General features: G+C 44.8%; 1 protein-coding gene across 3 annotated transcripts in view; it reads right to left on the bottom strand.

Annotated features, from left to right (window-relative positions):
- CCDC50 (coiled-coil domain containing 50) overlaps nucleotides 1-16,705 on the bottom strand; it is a 79,002-nt gene that overhangs the window by 20,150 nt on the left and 42,147 nt on the right. For all 3 annotated transcript variants that reach the window (XM_077290304.1, XM_077290305.1, XM_077290306.1), the window contains exons 3-5: nucleotides 9,549-9,678; nucleotides 7,238-7,328; nucleotides 3,675-3,771 (exon numbers count right to left, since the gene is read on the bottom strand). In XM_077290304.1, coding sequence (XP_077146419.1) covers nucleotides 3,675-3,771; nucleotides 7,238-7,328; nucleotides 9,549-9,678 — 318 coding nt within the window. The remainder of the gene's footprint in view (nucleotides 1-3,674; nucleotides 3,772-7,237; nucleotides 7,329-9,548; nucleotides 9,679-16,705) is intronic.

Below are 16,705 nucleotides of genomic sequence, written 5' to 3'. Positions count from 1 at the left end.
GTGCTATTCATTAGGCCACTCCCCACCATAGTGGGTAAACTGGGGGTCAGGCAGGAAGTTAGAGAGAACGCTGACGGGATTGAACGGAGCAACACCTGGTGGCAGAGGGTGTTGTGAAGGGAGAGACTGTAGGGTCTCTGCCAGGGGTGGGATCCTGGCAGAGGCTTGGCATGGAAAGAACGTAAAGGGACCGTGCCTGCTCAGCATAGCGGCGGTGCCCAAGGAAGGACTAAGAAGCGAGATAGATTGTGCTGAGTGAGAAACGAAATCAAGCGAAAGGAGATACCAGTGAGGGTTGTGCTGAAAGAGGCAGCACCTTACTGAGGCGCACTACCGGTGGCCGGAACGCCGAGGAGGTAAAGAGTTTCAAGCCATACCTCAGACCTACGGCAGGGCAGTTAGCTTGAGGCGGACTGTCTCACGCATCACCCAGGAAGGCAAAGGGGGGTACCAACAGGAGAGGGGCGCAGATAGAGTCCCGGAAGATCTCCGAGCCTCCCCGTCATACGGGTGCGTTCCTACCATAGTATCTGGAGGGACGAGGAAGATCATTGCGAATTAAGTTGTTGTGAGGGAACACGAGAAACAGACACAACAGTTGTGGGGTACTTTCCGTAAGCACAGCAGGGAAGGACTGCAACACATAGCGCTAGAAGGAAGGCACCGATTTCCACCTGCAAGGAGAGCTCTGGAAGTGCCATTGGACCGGCCGGACTTGCGCAGCCTGGTGAGCCGTATTCCGGACTGAGGACCCAGAGAGCTTCAGTAAAGAGGTAAAGAGACTGCAACCTGGTGTCCTCGTTATTTACCGCGACCTGCACCCCACAACTGCACCGCTACAACATCACTTATTGCACCGGACGTCCCCCACTGACAGACAGGGCCACGGACCGGGTCTAGCTACCGTGACAACCCCAGGACTGAGACCTAGAGGCCCGGCTCCGGGTACCCCTCGGCCCTGCGGCGGTGTGGGGGCGCTCCACATGGCTACAGTCAGATATGGATGACACTGAAACCCATCATTTCAGAGAAAACCATTTTAGGCTGTGTGCACACAATGCGGATTTATTGCGGATCCGCAGTGTTTTTTTCCGCGCAGAAACGCTGCAGATCCGCACTGTGATTTACAGTGCAATGTAAAAAAAAAAAAAAAAAAGAAAAAAAAGCTGTGCACATGGTGCAGAAAAATCAGTGCGGAATTGCTGCGGATTTCAAAGAAGTGCATGTCACTTCTTTTGTGCGGATCTGCAGCGTTTCTGCACCCTTCCATTATAGAAATCCGCAGTGGGAAAAACTGCAGAAAATCCGCACAAAATCTGCATCAATTGCACACAAAAACCGCACTAAATCCGCATAAAAACTGCAGCAAATCCGCAGCTGCGGATTCTGCCATGTGCAGAAAATTCTGCACCTCTTTTCTTACGTGCGCGCATAGCCTTAAAAGCCTGCTGTGATTATAGCAGATATGTGGCTAGTCCATCATGACCCCAAAGCAGCAACTCCTAGGCTCCTCAAGCCTTGAGAAAGGATTTGTTTTATCCGAAACGTTGCCACGCCACAGGGCATTAAAGTCCTCTTTTTTTTTTTACATCTTTCTGTGCCGTTTCCCTTTTTGTTTACTGTCTGAAAGGCCATTGGAATGCTGGTCAGGGAAGCGTGCACGCTTTAAGGTATATTTTCTGGTGCTGTTCCTCCTTTTCTACCCACATATATACACATTTTTTTTCTACAGTAGATAATCTACCTAACCATACTCAGTTTCCTACGTGATACATTTCAATTCTATCTGTTATAATGTGGCTCCGTATAGCATCATATCTGCTTTGCGCACCCGTAGACTTGAATTGGAAGTTTTGGTCAGTGAGGGGGAAAAAAAATAAACAACAAAAAAAGGATTTGTCAAATACTGATCGTGCATCAAATAGTTAAATCCTATATGGAACTTTACATGTGACAACATCATAAAAAGGATTATATATATTTTCTTTGAAAAGTGTATTACGGTCACTGAGGCAGACGACTTCCTGTGCCAAATACAACTGACCAAAGCGACATACCGGCCATAGTTTACTAGAAAAACCACAGCAGATATTGACAGGAAATAAGACAAGATCTACAGCTAAGGACTAGTGATGAGAGAATATACTTGTTGCTCGGGTTTTCCAGAGCACGCTCAGGTGACCTCCGAGTATTTGTTAGTGTTCGGAGATTTTGTTTTCATCACCTCAGCTGAATGATTTATGGCTGCTAGACAGGCTGAACACATGTGGGAATTCCTTAGCAACCAGGCAACCCCCACATGGACTCTGCCTGTCTAGCAGCCATAAATCATCCAGCTGAGGTGAGGAAAACAAAATCTCCGAACACTAACAAATACTCGGAGACCACCCGAGCAATGAGTACATCATCACTACTAAGGATACATGTACGGCAGTCAGGGGTGGCCGAGGACGGAGGCCATTCTTACTAGAGCATGGTGTATGTGAGCAGTAGAGGAGTACATTGGTATTAAATAAGAAAAGATCTCATTATCTCCCTCATTGATTCAACTTCATAATTAACCTCTGTAAAAAGGGATTTTATTACACACAGAATGCTGGGATTCCAAGTGTTTTTCAAAAGGAATCTGTCACCAGATTACACAACAAAAACTGTAGATGTAATTAATGCGCTCAGACCTGATGAGGTTGGTTCATTTACTTTAAAAATGCAAGTCACAATGGCTGGATAATGTTCAGGGTTTTTTTTGTTTGTTTTTTTTGTTTTTTTAAACATCCACTTTAGGAGTACAGGCTCCATATTAAGACTGGATTATGCAGCCATTTTCACATGAATCTTCAAAGTAAGTTCACCAGCCTCATCAGGTCTAACAAATCTATTAAAAAAAAGGTATGTAGTTCGTATTGCTTCCCTTTAAGAATTACACTTTTGGCTCTATAGTCAAGTGAAAAATGTATTAATCTTTTAATTTATCTTGATTACATTTGTAAAAGGTCAAATTAGGCATTCTGCACATGACAGTGCCTGATCGTCAGCACAAAGGTCCCATAACCACCTACTGCATACCACCCTATGGGGTCTCCATACAGAACACCTTCGTAAGACATCTGATGGCTCTATTACTGCTTCCTATACCTTGAAGTTCTTACAAAGTAGTATCTAATCTATCTCCTAAGGTGACATGGAAACCCAACAAGCTGCCGGTGCCAACTAAGTAGATAGAAGAAATCTCGGAGTACCAGAAACATACCGAAAATGGGACAGGAATGTATATATAACGCAATGCTCCTGCAATGTACACATCACATAGTGTAGGTGGTACATACGCCGCACTACACTTGCATCTGCAGACTTCTTGGGTGGCTAGAATTATATTTAAAAAGGTTACAAATTCAACTTTAAGCTGGATATTCGCACGGCCGCCACCATCTGAGATAAGTGAAATAATGCATGTACAGCTTAAAGGGGGAATTCTACCTGATCAATTTATGGTATAGAGGGTTCAACTGCAGGACCTGTTCTAGTACTCACCGGTCCCCACTGGTCGGTGTTTTCTGGTGACATGCCTCCATTCAGCCTCCATTAGATTTGTTATATATTCTTTTGGTATGTTGCTTGAAATGGATATTTTTTGTTAGCCCTTTTAATAATGTTATGTATATAGAGCATTGTACCTTCATGATCTGGATAAGAAGGGTCCTCTGGGCTCCGCGGTGGATAATGTTTCTTTCTCCTTTTTTCTTCTCTTTCCTGCAATATTCGAGCAATATCCTGGAAAGGAAAAACAGTCATGTTAGCTTAGCCCATGTTCACAACTTGCTGTTTTTGCTGCTTTTTTTTTCTGCAGCTGAAACCTGATCTCTTGGCAGTAAAAAAAAAAAAAAAGCTGTAGAGATCAAACCGGCTATGCTGACTCTTTTCGATGCGTTTTTCAGGATCCCAAAGTTCAGCTTTGCTTCCACCACAGAAACATGAGCAACGCAAGGTATTAGGACACCGATACAAGACATATGTGAAACCACAAAACATTTTTTGGGAAAAAAAAAAGGGGGAATTTGCTCAAATTATTTTGTGAAAAGAGATTTTAAAGTGTGAAAAACAAAAATGACTATTCTGAACCCCTGGAAAAAATGTGAAAAGGCGTAGGGGTTTGGGGAGGTGCGGCTGCACACTAGCTTTCCTAAGGCTCCTCGGTCTCCTTACTATTCAGGTGATGTACCTACTTCATATGACTTTGGAAAATTGATATTATGTGCTACTGACACCAATGCTACTGTAGCTGTAATTTACTATTTATAGCATTTACGGAATATCTGACTGACTGCTTACTCAATGGGCTATTACCAACTGGTTAAACATTGTTAACTCCTTCACTAGTACAGCGCATGTCGTGTCTCTCCCTTTGATGTGGGCTCCGGCGCTGAGCCCACATCTTTCCCGGCACATGTCAACCGCATATTCATTACTGTAATGAGCAGTAACAGTGACCGCTCAATACAGGAAGAAGTTGCGGCGCCGGGGAAGCAGGGACTGCACCGCGCCAGGAGCAGGTGAGTATAACGGGGAGCACTGCGCGATATTCACCTGCTCCCCGTTCCGGCGCTGCTCGTCTTCTGCAGTGACGCTCAGTTCAGAGGGCGCGGTGACGTGGTTAGTGCGTGCCCTCTGCCTGAACGTCAGTGCAGAAGACGCTGAAGATGGAGCGGCGGCCGGAATGAAGTCAGGTGAATATTGAAAGTGCCGGGGGCCTGAGCGGAGAGGTGAGCATGTGATTTTTTTTCTTTTTTATCGCAGCAACAGCAAATGGGGCAAGTGTCTGTATGGAGCATCTTATGGGGCCATAACGTTTGTGCAGCACTATATGGGGTGAGTGTCTGTATGGGGCCATAATCAACGTTTGTGCAGGATTATATGGCACAAATATCTTTATGGAGCATCTTATGGGGCCATAATTAACGTTTGTGGAGCATTATATAGGGCAAGTGTCTGTATGGAGCATCTTATGGGGCCATAATCAAGGTTTGTGCAGCACTATATGGAGCAAATATCTTTATGGAGCATCTTATGGGGCCATAATCAACATTTGTGCAGCATTATATTGGGCAAATGTCTGTATGGAGCATCTTATGGGGCCATTATTAACCTTTATGCAGGATTATATGGGGCTCCTGATTCAATATGGATATTCAAAAACACTTAACCTACTGATGTCTCAATTAATTTTACTTTTATTGGTATCTATTTTTACTTTTGACATTTACCGCTAGCTGCCGCATTTTCCACCCTGGGCTTATGCTCGAGTCATTAATTTTTCCCAGTTTTTTGTGGCAAAATTAGGGGGGGGGTCCGCTTATACTCGAGTATATAGGTATATAATATAATGTAATATAGTAGGTAATCGTAGAATACACACATCCTCTCTCCTCTACACCTGTAGATCAATCTAATTTATGAATCTTAAAATACACGGGACTGTTCCTTGACCTCGGCCCTGAGCAGTGCACCAACCTGATCACTACCTGACGCAGGCTGCTAGGACTCTGCATTCAGAAGCCATTGATAGAAGAGAATATAGCAGTCTAATGAAAAAAATACCAGATGCTTTTTCAGTAAGTCATGAAGTCATTTTCTAATAGTAGGGCAGTGACGTAACAAAATAATAGATACCTGGCACATTGCCTAGGTGCAAATACGTGGCAAGATACCAAGTACACATGCCTGGGTCAAAGATTGATTTCAGATCAAATAAATCTCAGGTAGGTTACTAGAAGTGCTGTACTCCCCACAGCTTATTGGTCTATCAGAAAAATGGGGAGTATGACCCCTTAAGGACACCACCAATTTTCGTTTTTGCATTCAAGCTTTTCCTTCTTTTTACCAAATAGCCGTTATATATTTTTCTCCTGCTGATAGATGTATCAGGGCTTCTTTTCGCAGGAGAGAGAAGATAGAGAAAAAATAAAAAAATAAAAAATAACACGATCAATATATGTCCCTCACATGACAGAGAGCTTAAGGGTCGCCATGACAGTCGGGATAGATAGATAGATAGATAGATAGATAGATAGATAGATAGATAGATAGATAGATAATGTATCTCTATATCTATATCCCAACTGTCATGGCGACCCTTATGCTCTCTGTCATGTGAGGGAGAGACACCCAGGCCGAGCCATGGGGCTTAAATGGCGCAGTCCCTGACTGACAGCTGTATTTCAGAATTTATCAGTAGCCATCGACAGTAGCGCTGATCCCAGATGTTAGCTGGCATCTGCCTTGTGTGAAGCGGGCCCCAAACATCCTGACATGCTCAATGATGTAATGGTATGTCCTGGAGCGTTAAGTTCTCAATTACAAGACCAAAAAGAAAAGAAAAAAAAAAAAAAGTGCGCTTGACCAGTAAAATACATTTTAACTTAAACATTAATGGGGGTCCATGGTATGTCAATAGGGGAATTGCGATCCAAATATTTCTTATGTGCTTGCCACATCTATACACCACATGCTGTGTGTCCTCTGGGGATACAGAGAAAGAGAAATGCCTCATTTATAAAAAGGTTGCCCACTAATGGCCACCATACAGATCCCAGGGCACTCCACCGATCTGCAGTATTGATTGCAATAAATGCATATCACAGCAACCCAGAGAGGAATCCACTGCCCATCACAACATTACAATGTTCTGGAGATATTCCATTAAAATCTTGAAGGTCTTATATTGATGACCTATACTTAAGCTAGGTCATCGATATCAGATCGGGGGGGGGGGGGGGGGGGTGCGGCACTCGGCGGCACCCTACTAAACAGCTATTGCCATCGCTGCCCTCGCCCAGTTGTAATCAGTTGCTGAGCAGCACAGCTCCATTGTAGTGGCTCCGGCTGGGTATTGCACATCTGCCTCTATCTGAATGGATTACAGGTGACGGAGCTGTGCAGCTCAGCAATCGACCACAAATTGCCACAACCAGGAACCGCTGATTGGCAGGGGTGGCGAGTGTTGCACCACCACCCAACGAATATTGAAGACCGATTCCAAGGATAGGTCATCAATATACAAGCACTGGAAATCATATTTAACCCTCAAACTAGTGCAACCATCATTCCTTGTAAATTAACTTCCTTCTTTCTTGGAGATTCCTAATAACATCCAATTTGACGAGGAAACAAACTTCTTTCTGTTCTACTTTTTTCTTTTTTTTTTTTTTTTAAGTGGTCTAAGAATTGAGGGCCTGCTTACCTCATCCTTCTCCTCCTGTAGACGCTTGCGCTCGGCTTCAATCACCAGCTTTTCTTGAATTTCATGAGCAATTTCACCATCTAGAAGTTCACTGACACCAATAAGATATTAAAAGTTAATGTTTTCAACCCATTAATCCAGTAAATACACAAAACATGGCTGAAGAAAGACCACTACCGGTGACCATCCTGTCCTATAGTAGTATATGGATTAGTAACAGAACTCAATCATTGGTATCTTCATATTAGGCCATATCAGCCAGCCAAGATGTAAACCTACAGGTGTATGTAAGGGCTTAAATAATAGACATTTTGGGTTGTTTTTTTTTTTTTTTTTTTTTTTTTTTTTAAAAAAGGGGCTTATTTTAATTTCTGAAAATAAAAACATTACTCACCATTACTAGGACAACCCTATCTTGATCTAAATGTTTGGAGCCGATAAAAAAAAACCACTGATACTCACTTGATGTGCCGGTACCGTTCCTGCAGTGTCGGCACTCGTGTTCCTGGGGCTCTCGTGCTGTTATGACATGTGAGCCTGGCGCCCAATCAGTGCTTGCATCACTGTCCCGCCTTCGGACGTATTGAACTTCAAAAGGAAGTGAGAAAGCAGCAGTAGCCTTGACTTCCTGTTGATGTTCAATACATCTGAAAGTGGGGACAGTGATGCAAGCGCAGATTGGGCGCCAGGCTCACGTGTCATAACAACCGCATGAGAGCCCCGGGAACGGGAATGCAGACAACACTTAAACAGACGTGAGTACGAGCCTTTTTATTTTATTCGGCGCCAAGCATTTAGATCAAGAAGGGGTTGTTCTAGTAGTGGACAACCCCTTTAATTCCTTCTTCAATCCAAATGTGATGCTTCGGCTGTCCTTTTTTGCATCTAAGTGATGCCAAGTGCAGTTATTTACCAACATTACTGTACAACTGAGCCATGAAGACGGTAGCACAGATGAGGCCATGGTTTACAAGAAGCCTGAAAAAGACCGCTGCTACCAAAGAAAGGCTACAGGAGCATTGCTGGAGCGTCATAGCAGGATTTGTGAGATGGTCGAAGAGCGTAGTGGTCTCATTTATATTTTCTTCGGATAAATATGCAAAATTATACAAGTTTTTCATTTCTAAAAAATTTAATATATTAGAACATATATTACTTTTTTTTTTTTTTAAAGAAATTAGATAAAAAAAAAAAATTAATGAGGTTGAGTTACTCAAACTCATCAATTTTAGTGCCATTTTTACCTATTATGATGCCATTGTGAATGTTAAAATGATAGAATTTTGTATAAAGAGCTGGTCCACTATTTTTATATTGATGACCTATCCTTCGTATGGACACACATCAGATCACTGGGGGTCCGTCAACTGAGATATCCACCGATCTGCTGTCTTCAATGCGAAATATCAGCAGTTGCGGAGCTGAAGAGCACGGTGTGGTGGCTGCTGTCGGATACTGCTAGTCTGCTCCTATTCATTAGGATAAGGGCAGATCTGCAGCATCCGGAAGCTGCCACTACACAATTGACCTAGCTGTGCAACTTCTAACATATGGCGGCTGCCACAGCTAATCGGTGGTCACAGACTTGATATTGATGACCCATCCTAGAATAGGCCATGAATATACAAGTAGGGGAGCAACCCCAAGGAAAGACTCAAAAGTTAATATAGGATCCCCAGGAAAGAAATGTGATGTTTTTGACTGAAGTTTCACTGTAAAACAACAGACTTTAAAAGCAACAATGACAAAGGCGTATTATGAGCAATTGTAAAAATGATGAACAATAAGACACAGTGTTTTAATAAACCGTTATTATGCTTTCAGACTTCGGAGAATATGCCAGGAAAGCTGAAAATAATTTAATTCCAAATGTTCCCACGGTTCTTTGGGCCAACATGTGATTCAGGAATCTGATTAAATGTCTAGTACTAGTTAGAGTTGGTGTTCATATATTTGTTCAACCCGAACCATCGGGGGCAGTAGTGATCTCTGGCCGCTGGAATGCCACGTCTTAGCCAATGGCATCTGCAGTCGTTCTTTTCATTAGCTGACCTGGCGCAACGTCACATTTGTCATGCTACAACAACGACGACTTGCTGGTGTGGTGCGACATCAAAGAACTGCAGTGATGTGATGTGACTGTAGTGAGCCAAATATGTGTGCCCACCTATCTAATCCAAGTGGCACAAGACAGATTAAGCTTTATTTTATTTTATTTCTCAGCGTTAGTTTGCCATATTCTGTGGATAGAACAAATGTCAGAAATGGAATGTGTCTTAACTAGTAGCAGATACGGCTATGGTTTACGCACAGTTCACCGTGCCGGTGTTTTATCTTCACTTGTGCTCTGATGTCCTCTTCTTCCTGAAGCTGCTTGGCCACTTGCAGGTCATGTTTCACCAAGCGGTTCCTCTTTACGTTTGTGGCAAGATGATGTTCAACTAAAATAATAACAAACTTCGTTTAGAAAATCTTTGTCTCTGGATGCAGTTTGTTATAAAACTTAAGAAACGGCACTTTATTCACCAACCTTGGGTCCATCACAAAGCTGCTGATATTGGCTGCGGAGCTGACATTGTTTAGACAGCCGATCAACAAGTTCAGCGGCTCTACTCGTGTAGACAGAACTTCAGAGCCGTTGAGCTCACCGATTGGCTGCAGCGCTGTTAATGTGAGGTCAGCACTGCAGAAATTATCAGACATAGGAAGTAGCTCCAGAGAATAAGTGGTGGTAAGATAAGAGTAACAAAGCAATTCATTTTTGTATAACCAAATGTATCTGGAGACAAAGATTTTCTGAAAAAGGGCAACCCACTTGAAAGGGAATCTGTCACCAGGTTTTTACTATGTATTCCAAAAGCAATATGATGTAGGGGCAGAAACCCTGATTCCAGCAGTGTGTCAATTACTAAGCTGCTTGTTGCAGTTTTTGATAAAATTACTGTTATGTGCTGCATATCTAGCAGTTCTCTGAATGCCGAGCTCTGTATAACACCGCCCACACCACTGATTGCCAACTTTCGGCCTATTCACAGTGTACAAAGTTAGCTGTCAATCAGTGGTGGGGCAGGGTAATAGATCTCATGAATATGGAAAACTACACGGCAGCAGGTTTACTAGTCCTATAGTGATAATTTCCTGCTGATAAAAAAAAAAAATCACATAACTGGATACAGGGTGTTCTGTCCTTTCAAATGAAGGACAGGGTGTTAGTTTCATGCATTAAAGGTTCACTACTATTAGTGTTTTGGTTTTGCTGTGTTATGGCACCACCCAGTGGTGGTTAAATTTATAACCTGTGTTTTTCAGTAATAATCAGAGTGTTGCATCATGGGATAGGGAAATTCCATTTTCTCTCTGTGTACTCCCCGAGACACACATGTTAATCTGCTGTGCTGGAAATACCTTACTTGCCATCCTGGTTAAGTTTATCCGTTTTACCGCGCTCATGTTTACCAATAAACAAGTTAGACTACAGAGAACAGTCTGCTTATTTGGGAGACAGAAGTGGTTTATGCCGTATGTCGGATCACACACCGTATCAACGTGTATGAAGACAGAACAGTAAAACGGAAGCTAGACGCCAGAGATAGCAGTAAAACGGAAGCTAGACGCCAGAGATAGCAGTAAAACGGAAGCTAGACGCCAGCGATAGCAGTAAAACAGATGCTAGACGCCGGCGATGACGGTAACAGGAGGCTAGACGCCAGCGATAGCAAATACCACCTACGCAGCCGCTTGTACCACACCGCACTGCCTGCAGATACCGCAGCGGCCGCCATACAGTCACAAGTACGAGAGTGCAGCCCACCAAGCACGACACGTCTCAGTCCACGCTGAAGTCTTTCCTACCCACTCTGAGACGTCCTACAGCCTGCAAACGGACACGAAATGTCTGCAAGTCAAGCATCTTCACTCGGGACGAGGTCCCAAACAAGCCGCTCTAGCAAGTCTTCCTCAAAAAGGTCTGTCACCCTCGCCCGTGCAGAAGCTGAGGCGGCGAAAGTAAGATCCTCCTTCACTGCACAAGAGATGCAGTTAAAAGTTAAGACAAGCAGAGCAAGAAGCAGAAAGGGCTCGCACGCAAGCAGAGCAAGAAGCAGAAAGAGCCCGCCTGCAAGCCGATAGAGACGCAGATACAGCATGCCTGCGAGCAACTTTGGAAAGGCTCTCCGCTGAAAAAGAAGCAGCAGCCACAATAGCCAAAGCGGAGTTCTTAGAAGCCGTGGAGTTTCCTGAATCTGAGCGAGACAGCGACGTACGTGGACTAGACCTTGATCGTCAGGACCCTGCTCAACGAGTCTCAGAATATGTCAACCAACATCCCAGAATAGAAGACAACTCTGATCCGTTACACCAACCAGCCTATACAGATTACCAGAGATCCTTCCTCCAAACACCGTACTGGAAGCAGGAAGGTATACTGCGAAACGACGTCGACCACCACTACCGTCTTACAGAACAGAAGTTACGGCTTCCTCCCAGACTGACAGGGACACCCTTCGCTTCGGAACATTTTTATACAGACTTTCCTAAGCCCGAAGCTCCTACCAGGTATGAGGACGCACCACACACACACACCGCATGACAACAGCACACCAGCTCATGTTAGCACTGACTCAGCCACTATGAACTTTGCAAGGTTCTTTACCCGTCGGGAGCTGGTGACCAAGGGACTTGTAAAGTTCACTGATCGAGCTGAAAGCTACAGAGCATGGCGAGCCTCCTTCCAGAATGCCATCAGAGACGGATCTTTCCAGTAGTGAAGAGTTAGATTTACTGGTAAAGTGGCTTGGGAAAGAGTCAGCTGAACACGCCAAAAGAATCAGGAACATTAACATAAAGTACCCACGCACAGGACTTCGTATGGTGTGGGAGAGACTCGAAGAATGTTATGGGTTAATAGAAGCTATAGAAAACGCTTTGTATAAAAGAATTGATGATTTCCCCAAGATAGCAAATAAGGGTTATCAAAAGCTCAGGGAACTGAGCGACTTGTTAATGGAGGTACATGCTGCTCAGGCAGAAGGTGACCTACCAGGGTTGGCATTCCTGGACACTGCCAGAGGTGTCAACCCGATTGTCCAAAAGCTCCCTTACAACTTACAAGAAAAGTGGGTCAGTCATGGGTCCCATTACAAACAGGCTCATAAGGTACCTTTTCCTCCTTTCAGGGTGTTTGTAGACTTTGTTGCTCAGCAAGCTAAAGTTAGAAATGACCCCAGTTTCGATTTCACTATGTCATGTACCACTGCCTCCGGTGTAAAACCCAGTAAAACACCAGTGGCAGTCCACAGGTTTTCCTTACAGGGCAAGCAAGTCCTCTCCAGAAGAGGACAAACCTCAGGATCTCAGCAAACACTGCCCCCTACACAAGAAACCTCATCCTCTACTAAAATGTAGAGCCTTCAGGGAAAAGTCTCTAGAAGACCGTAAGAGTTTCCTAAAGGAAAACAAGATATGCTTCAGATGCTGCGCGACGACCTCACACTTCGCCAAGAACTGTGAAACCAGCGTGAAATGCGTAGAATGTAGTAGTGTGGAGCACAACACGGCCTTACACCCTGGACCACCCTCAGGGGTATCGTCGAGAGTAGAAGAGTCTGCCGAAAAACAGATGGACACTGACATTGACACCCCAGTGGTCACTTCTCAGTGTACAGAGATCTGCAAGGAACTTGTAGCAGGAAGATCCTGCTCGAAGATCTGTCTTGTCAGAGTATTCCCAGCGAGCCAACGGGATAAGGAAATCAAGGTATATGCAATCTTGGACGATCAGAGCAACAGGTCTCTAGCCAAGTCCTTTTTCTTCGACACCTTCAACATTGCTGGTCCCGGCTCTCCATACTCCTTGAAGACATGTGCAGGTACTGTCGAGACGGCGGGGAGAAAAGCGACCGGATTCAAAGTAGAGTCTATGGACGGTCAAACCTGCTTATCCTTGCCATCAATACTGGAGTGCAACCAAATTCCTGACAAGTCGGAGATACCTACACCAGAGGTAGCAGCTCATCATACCCACTTGAAATGTATAGCTCACCTGATACCGGAGCTTGACCAAGGAGCTCCTAGTCTTACTCCTCGAAAGAGACATACTACGGGTCCACAAGGCTAGAGGACAGATTAACGGCCCACAAAACGCCCCATATGCTCAGAGACTTGACCTAGGATGGGTCATCGTGGGAGACGTCTGTTTGGGTGGAGCACACAGGCCGACATCAGTCAACAACATGCTCACCAATACTCTCGAAAATGGACGGCCATCTCTCTTCCAGCCATGCGAGAGCAGTTCCCTGATTAAAGAATTGCCACACAACGCCCCTCCACCTTGTCCGTTAGCTGATCCTTCCTGTGAAGACCATGCATGCGACGGTGAGGAAGATCATATAGGATGCGCAGTTTTCCACAGGACAAGAGAAGACAACCAGGTAGCATTGTCCATAGAGGACAGACTGCTCTTGAACATCATGGAGCGAGAGATAGTAAGAGATGAATCAAAGAGTTGGGTCGCACCTTTACCATTCAAACCACAGAGGCACCGCTTACCCAACAACAGAGAACTTGTCTACAGTCGATTTGTCTCCCTTACACGCAAACTGCAGAAGGCACCAGAAACAAGAGAACACTTCTTTACCTTCATGGAGAGAATTTTCCAGAGTGGCCACGCGGAAATTGCACCTGTATTTTAAGATTCCGAGGAATGTTGGTACTTACCTATTTTCGGCGTGTATCATCCGAAGAAACCAGGTCAGATAAGAGTGGTATTTGACTCAAGTGCCAGAAACGAAGGTGTTTCTTTAAACGACGTCTCTCTGTCTTGTCCAGACCTCAACAACAGACTTCTGGGAGTACTTCTTCGTTTCCGCAAAGATGCAGTAGCATTTATGGCCGACATACAACAGATGTTTCACCGCTTCCTTGTTAAAGAACACAGAAACTACTTGAGGTTTTTCTTGTACCGCGATAATGACCCCTACAAGGACATCGTGGAATATCGTATGAAGGTACACATCTTCGGGAACAGCCCCTCCCCTGCTGTTGCTATCTATGGCCTCAGACATTCAGCCAGAGAGGGTGAAGCAAAGTATGGATCGGATGTAAGATCGTTTGTGGAAAAGGATTTCTACGTAGATGACTGCCTGAAATCCACACCCACAGATGAGTAGGCAGTCAGTCTCCTGAAAAGGGCACAAGAAATGCTCGCTTCATCCAATTTGAGGTTGCACAAAATTGCTTCCAACAGCCAAAAACTAATGGCAGCCTTTCCCTCTCAAGATTACTCAACCGATTTAAAAGACTTGGATTTAAGCACGGACTCCCTTCCCATGCAGCAGAGCCTGGGTTTACTCTGGGATTTGAAAAAGGATGTATTCACCTTCCAGATCAGCGAAGAAGAGAAACCCTTCACGCGTAGGGGCGTCCTGTCCGTTGTAAACAGTTTGTACGATCCTCTGGGATTTGTAACCCCTGTAACTATCCAAAGGTAAAATGATGTTGAGAGACTTCACCCGAGACGTCCAATTGGGATGATCCGCTTCACCAGCGAGAAAAGAGATTTGTGGGTAAGATGGAAGAACTCTTTAGAAGCCCTGTCAAGTCTCTACATGGCACGACCATATGCTTCTGTGCCATCAACGGAAATCAAGATGCAAAGGCTCTGTATCTTCTGCGATGCCTTAACCAAAGCAATTGCAGCAGTGGCGTATTTGAAAACCACTGACATCAACGAACAATGCCACGTAAGGCTTGTTATGAGCCAGACAAAACTGGCCCCACTCCGTGAACACACAGTACCCAGACTGGAATTCTGTGCAGCTGTGCTAGCAGTAGAGTTAGCTGAGCTTATCTCGACAGAAATGGACCTGGAAGTCAAAGAAGTTGAGTTCTACACTGACAGCAAGGTAGTGCTGGGGTACATTTGCAATGAAACTCGTCGCTTTTATGTCTATGTCAGCAATCGGGTGCTAAGGATCAGGAGATCCACCGACTCTAAACAGTGGCACTACATGTCCACGCACCACAATCCTGCGGACCACGCAACCAGATCCGTTAAAGCAAGACATCTTAAGGACACAACCTGGTTTACTGGCCCTACATTCTTATGCCGTTCGACGCCATACATTGACGAGTCAAACACCTTTGAACTGGTAGACCCAAAAGCAGATGAGGAAATCCGCCCTCAGGTATCCGTTCTACGTACGGTGACTAAAGACAATCACCTCAAATCCCACAGTTTCAACAGGTTTTCAACTTGGAACTTGCTTGTTCGTGCCCTCATTTGTTTGATTCACGTGGCTCGATCCTATAGGTCAACATAACCCGCCATTCAGAAACCTTGCAAGGGTTGGCATCACTGCAAGCTTGCCTTTACCGTTCCAAACATGGAAAATGCCAAGAACGTTATAATTCGCACCATACAAAGTGAATGTCATGCCAAAGAATTAGATAACCTCAATAAAGGCCAACCTGTTCCTAGAGACAGTGTTTTGAAGAAGCTTGATCCAATCATCGATCAAGATGGGCTGTTAAGAATTGGAGGTCGTCTTCAAGAAGCTGAAGTGGAATTTGGGGAGAAACACCCTATAATAATTCCTGGACATCATCATGTCACGACCCTGCTTGTGCAACACCACCACGTCTTGGTGAAACATCAGGGCCGACTGTTTACCAAAGGTAATCTACGAACTGCTGGACTATGGATAGTTGGAGCAAAGAGATGCGTGAGTAAACTCATTTACAATTGCGTGACTTGTCGCAAACTCCGTGGCGTGACTCAAAAGCCGAAGATGGCCAATCTCCCACCAGACAGACTTCGTACAGAACCTCCCTTTACCAATGTCGGATTGGATGTATTCGGGCCATGGTCGGTGGTTGCACGGAACACTAGAAGAGTCCAATCCAATGCCAAACGCTGGGCAGTTATGTTCACCTGTATGTCCATCAGAGCAGTCCACATCGAAGTAATTGAGTCCATGGACACTTCAGGGTTTATAAATGCACTCCGACGTTTCATCGCCACCAGAGGCCCCGTGAAGCACATACACTCCGATAGAGGTACCAACTTTGTAGGAGCAGTCAATGAACTTCAAATTCCTTCCAACCTAGACACCACCAGTGTGGAAAGATACTTGAATGAGAAAGGATGCACCTGGACTTTCAATCTGCCACACTCTTCTCACATGGGAGGTGCTTGGGAGAGGATGATAGGAATGGCACGCAGAATCCTTGACTCCATTTTCTTGCAAGCAGGTAGTGCAAGACTCACACATGAAAGTTTGACCACATTATTTGCAGAAGTTTCGGCCATCATCAATGCTACACCATTGACTTCACTTTCTAGTGACTCTGGAGATCCGACCACTCTCACTCCAGCCATGTTGCTTACTCAGAAAGCCAGCGTCCTCAGCGCTCCACCTGGAGATTTCAGCAACAAGGACCTTTACAGACGACAATGGAGACAAGTGCAAA

This window comes from Ranitomeya variabilis, chromosome 2 (genome assembly GCF_051348905.1).
Source record: "Ranitomeya variabilis isolate aRanVar5 chromosome 2, aRanVar5.hap1, whole genome shotgun sequence".
Taxonomy (NCBI): Eukaryota; Metazoa; Chordata; class Amphibia; order Anura; family Dendrobatidae; genus Ranitomeya; species Ranitomeya variabilis.
The sequence above is the reverse complement of the archived record's forward strand: the minus strand, read 5'-3'. Positions and strand labels throughout refer to the sequence as shown.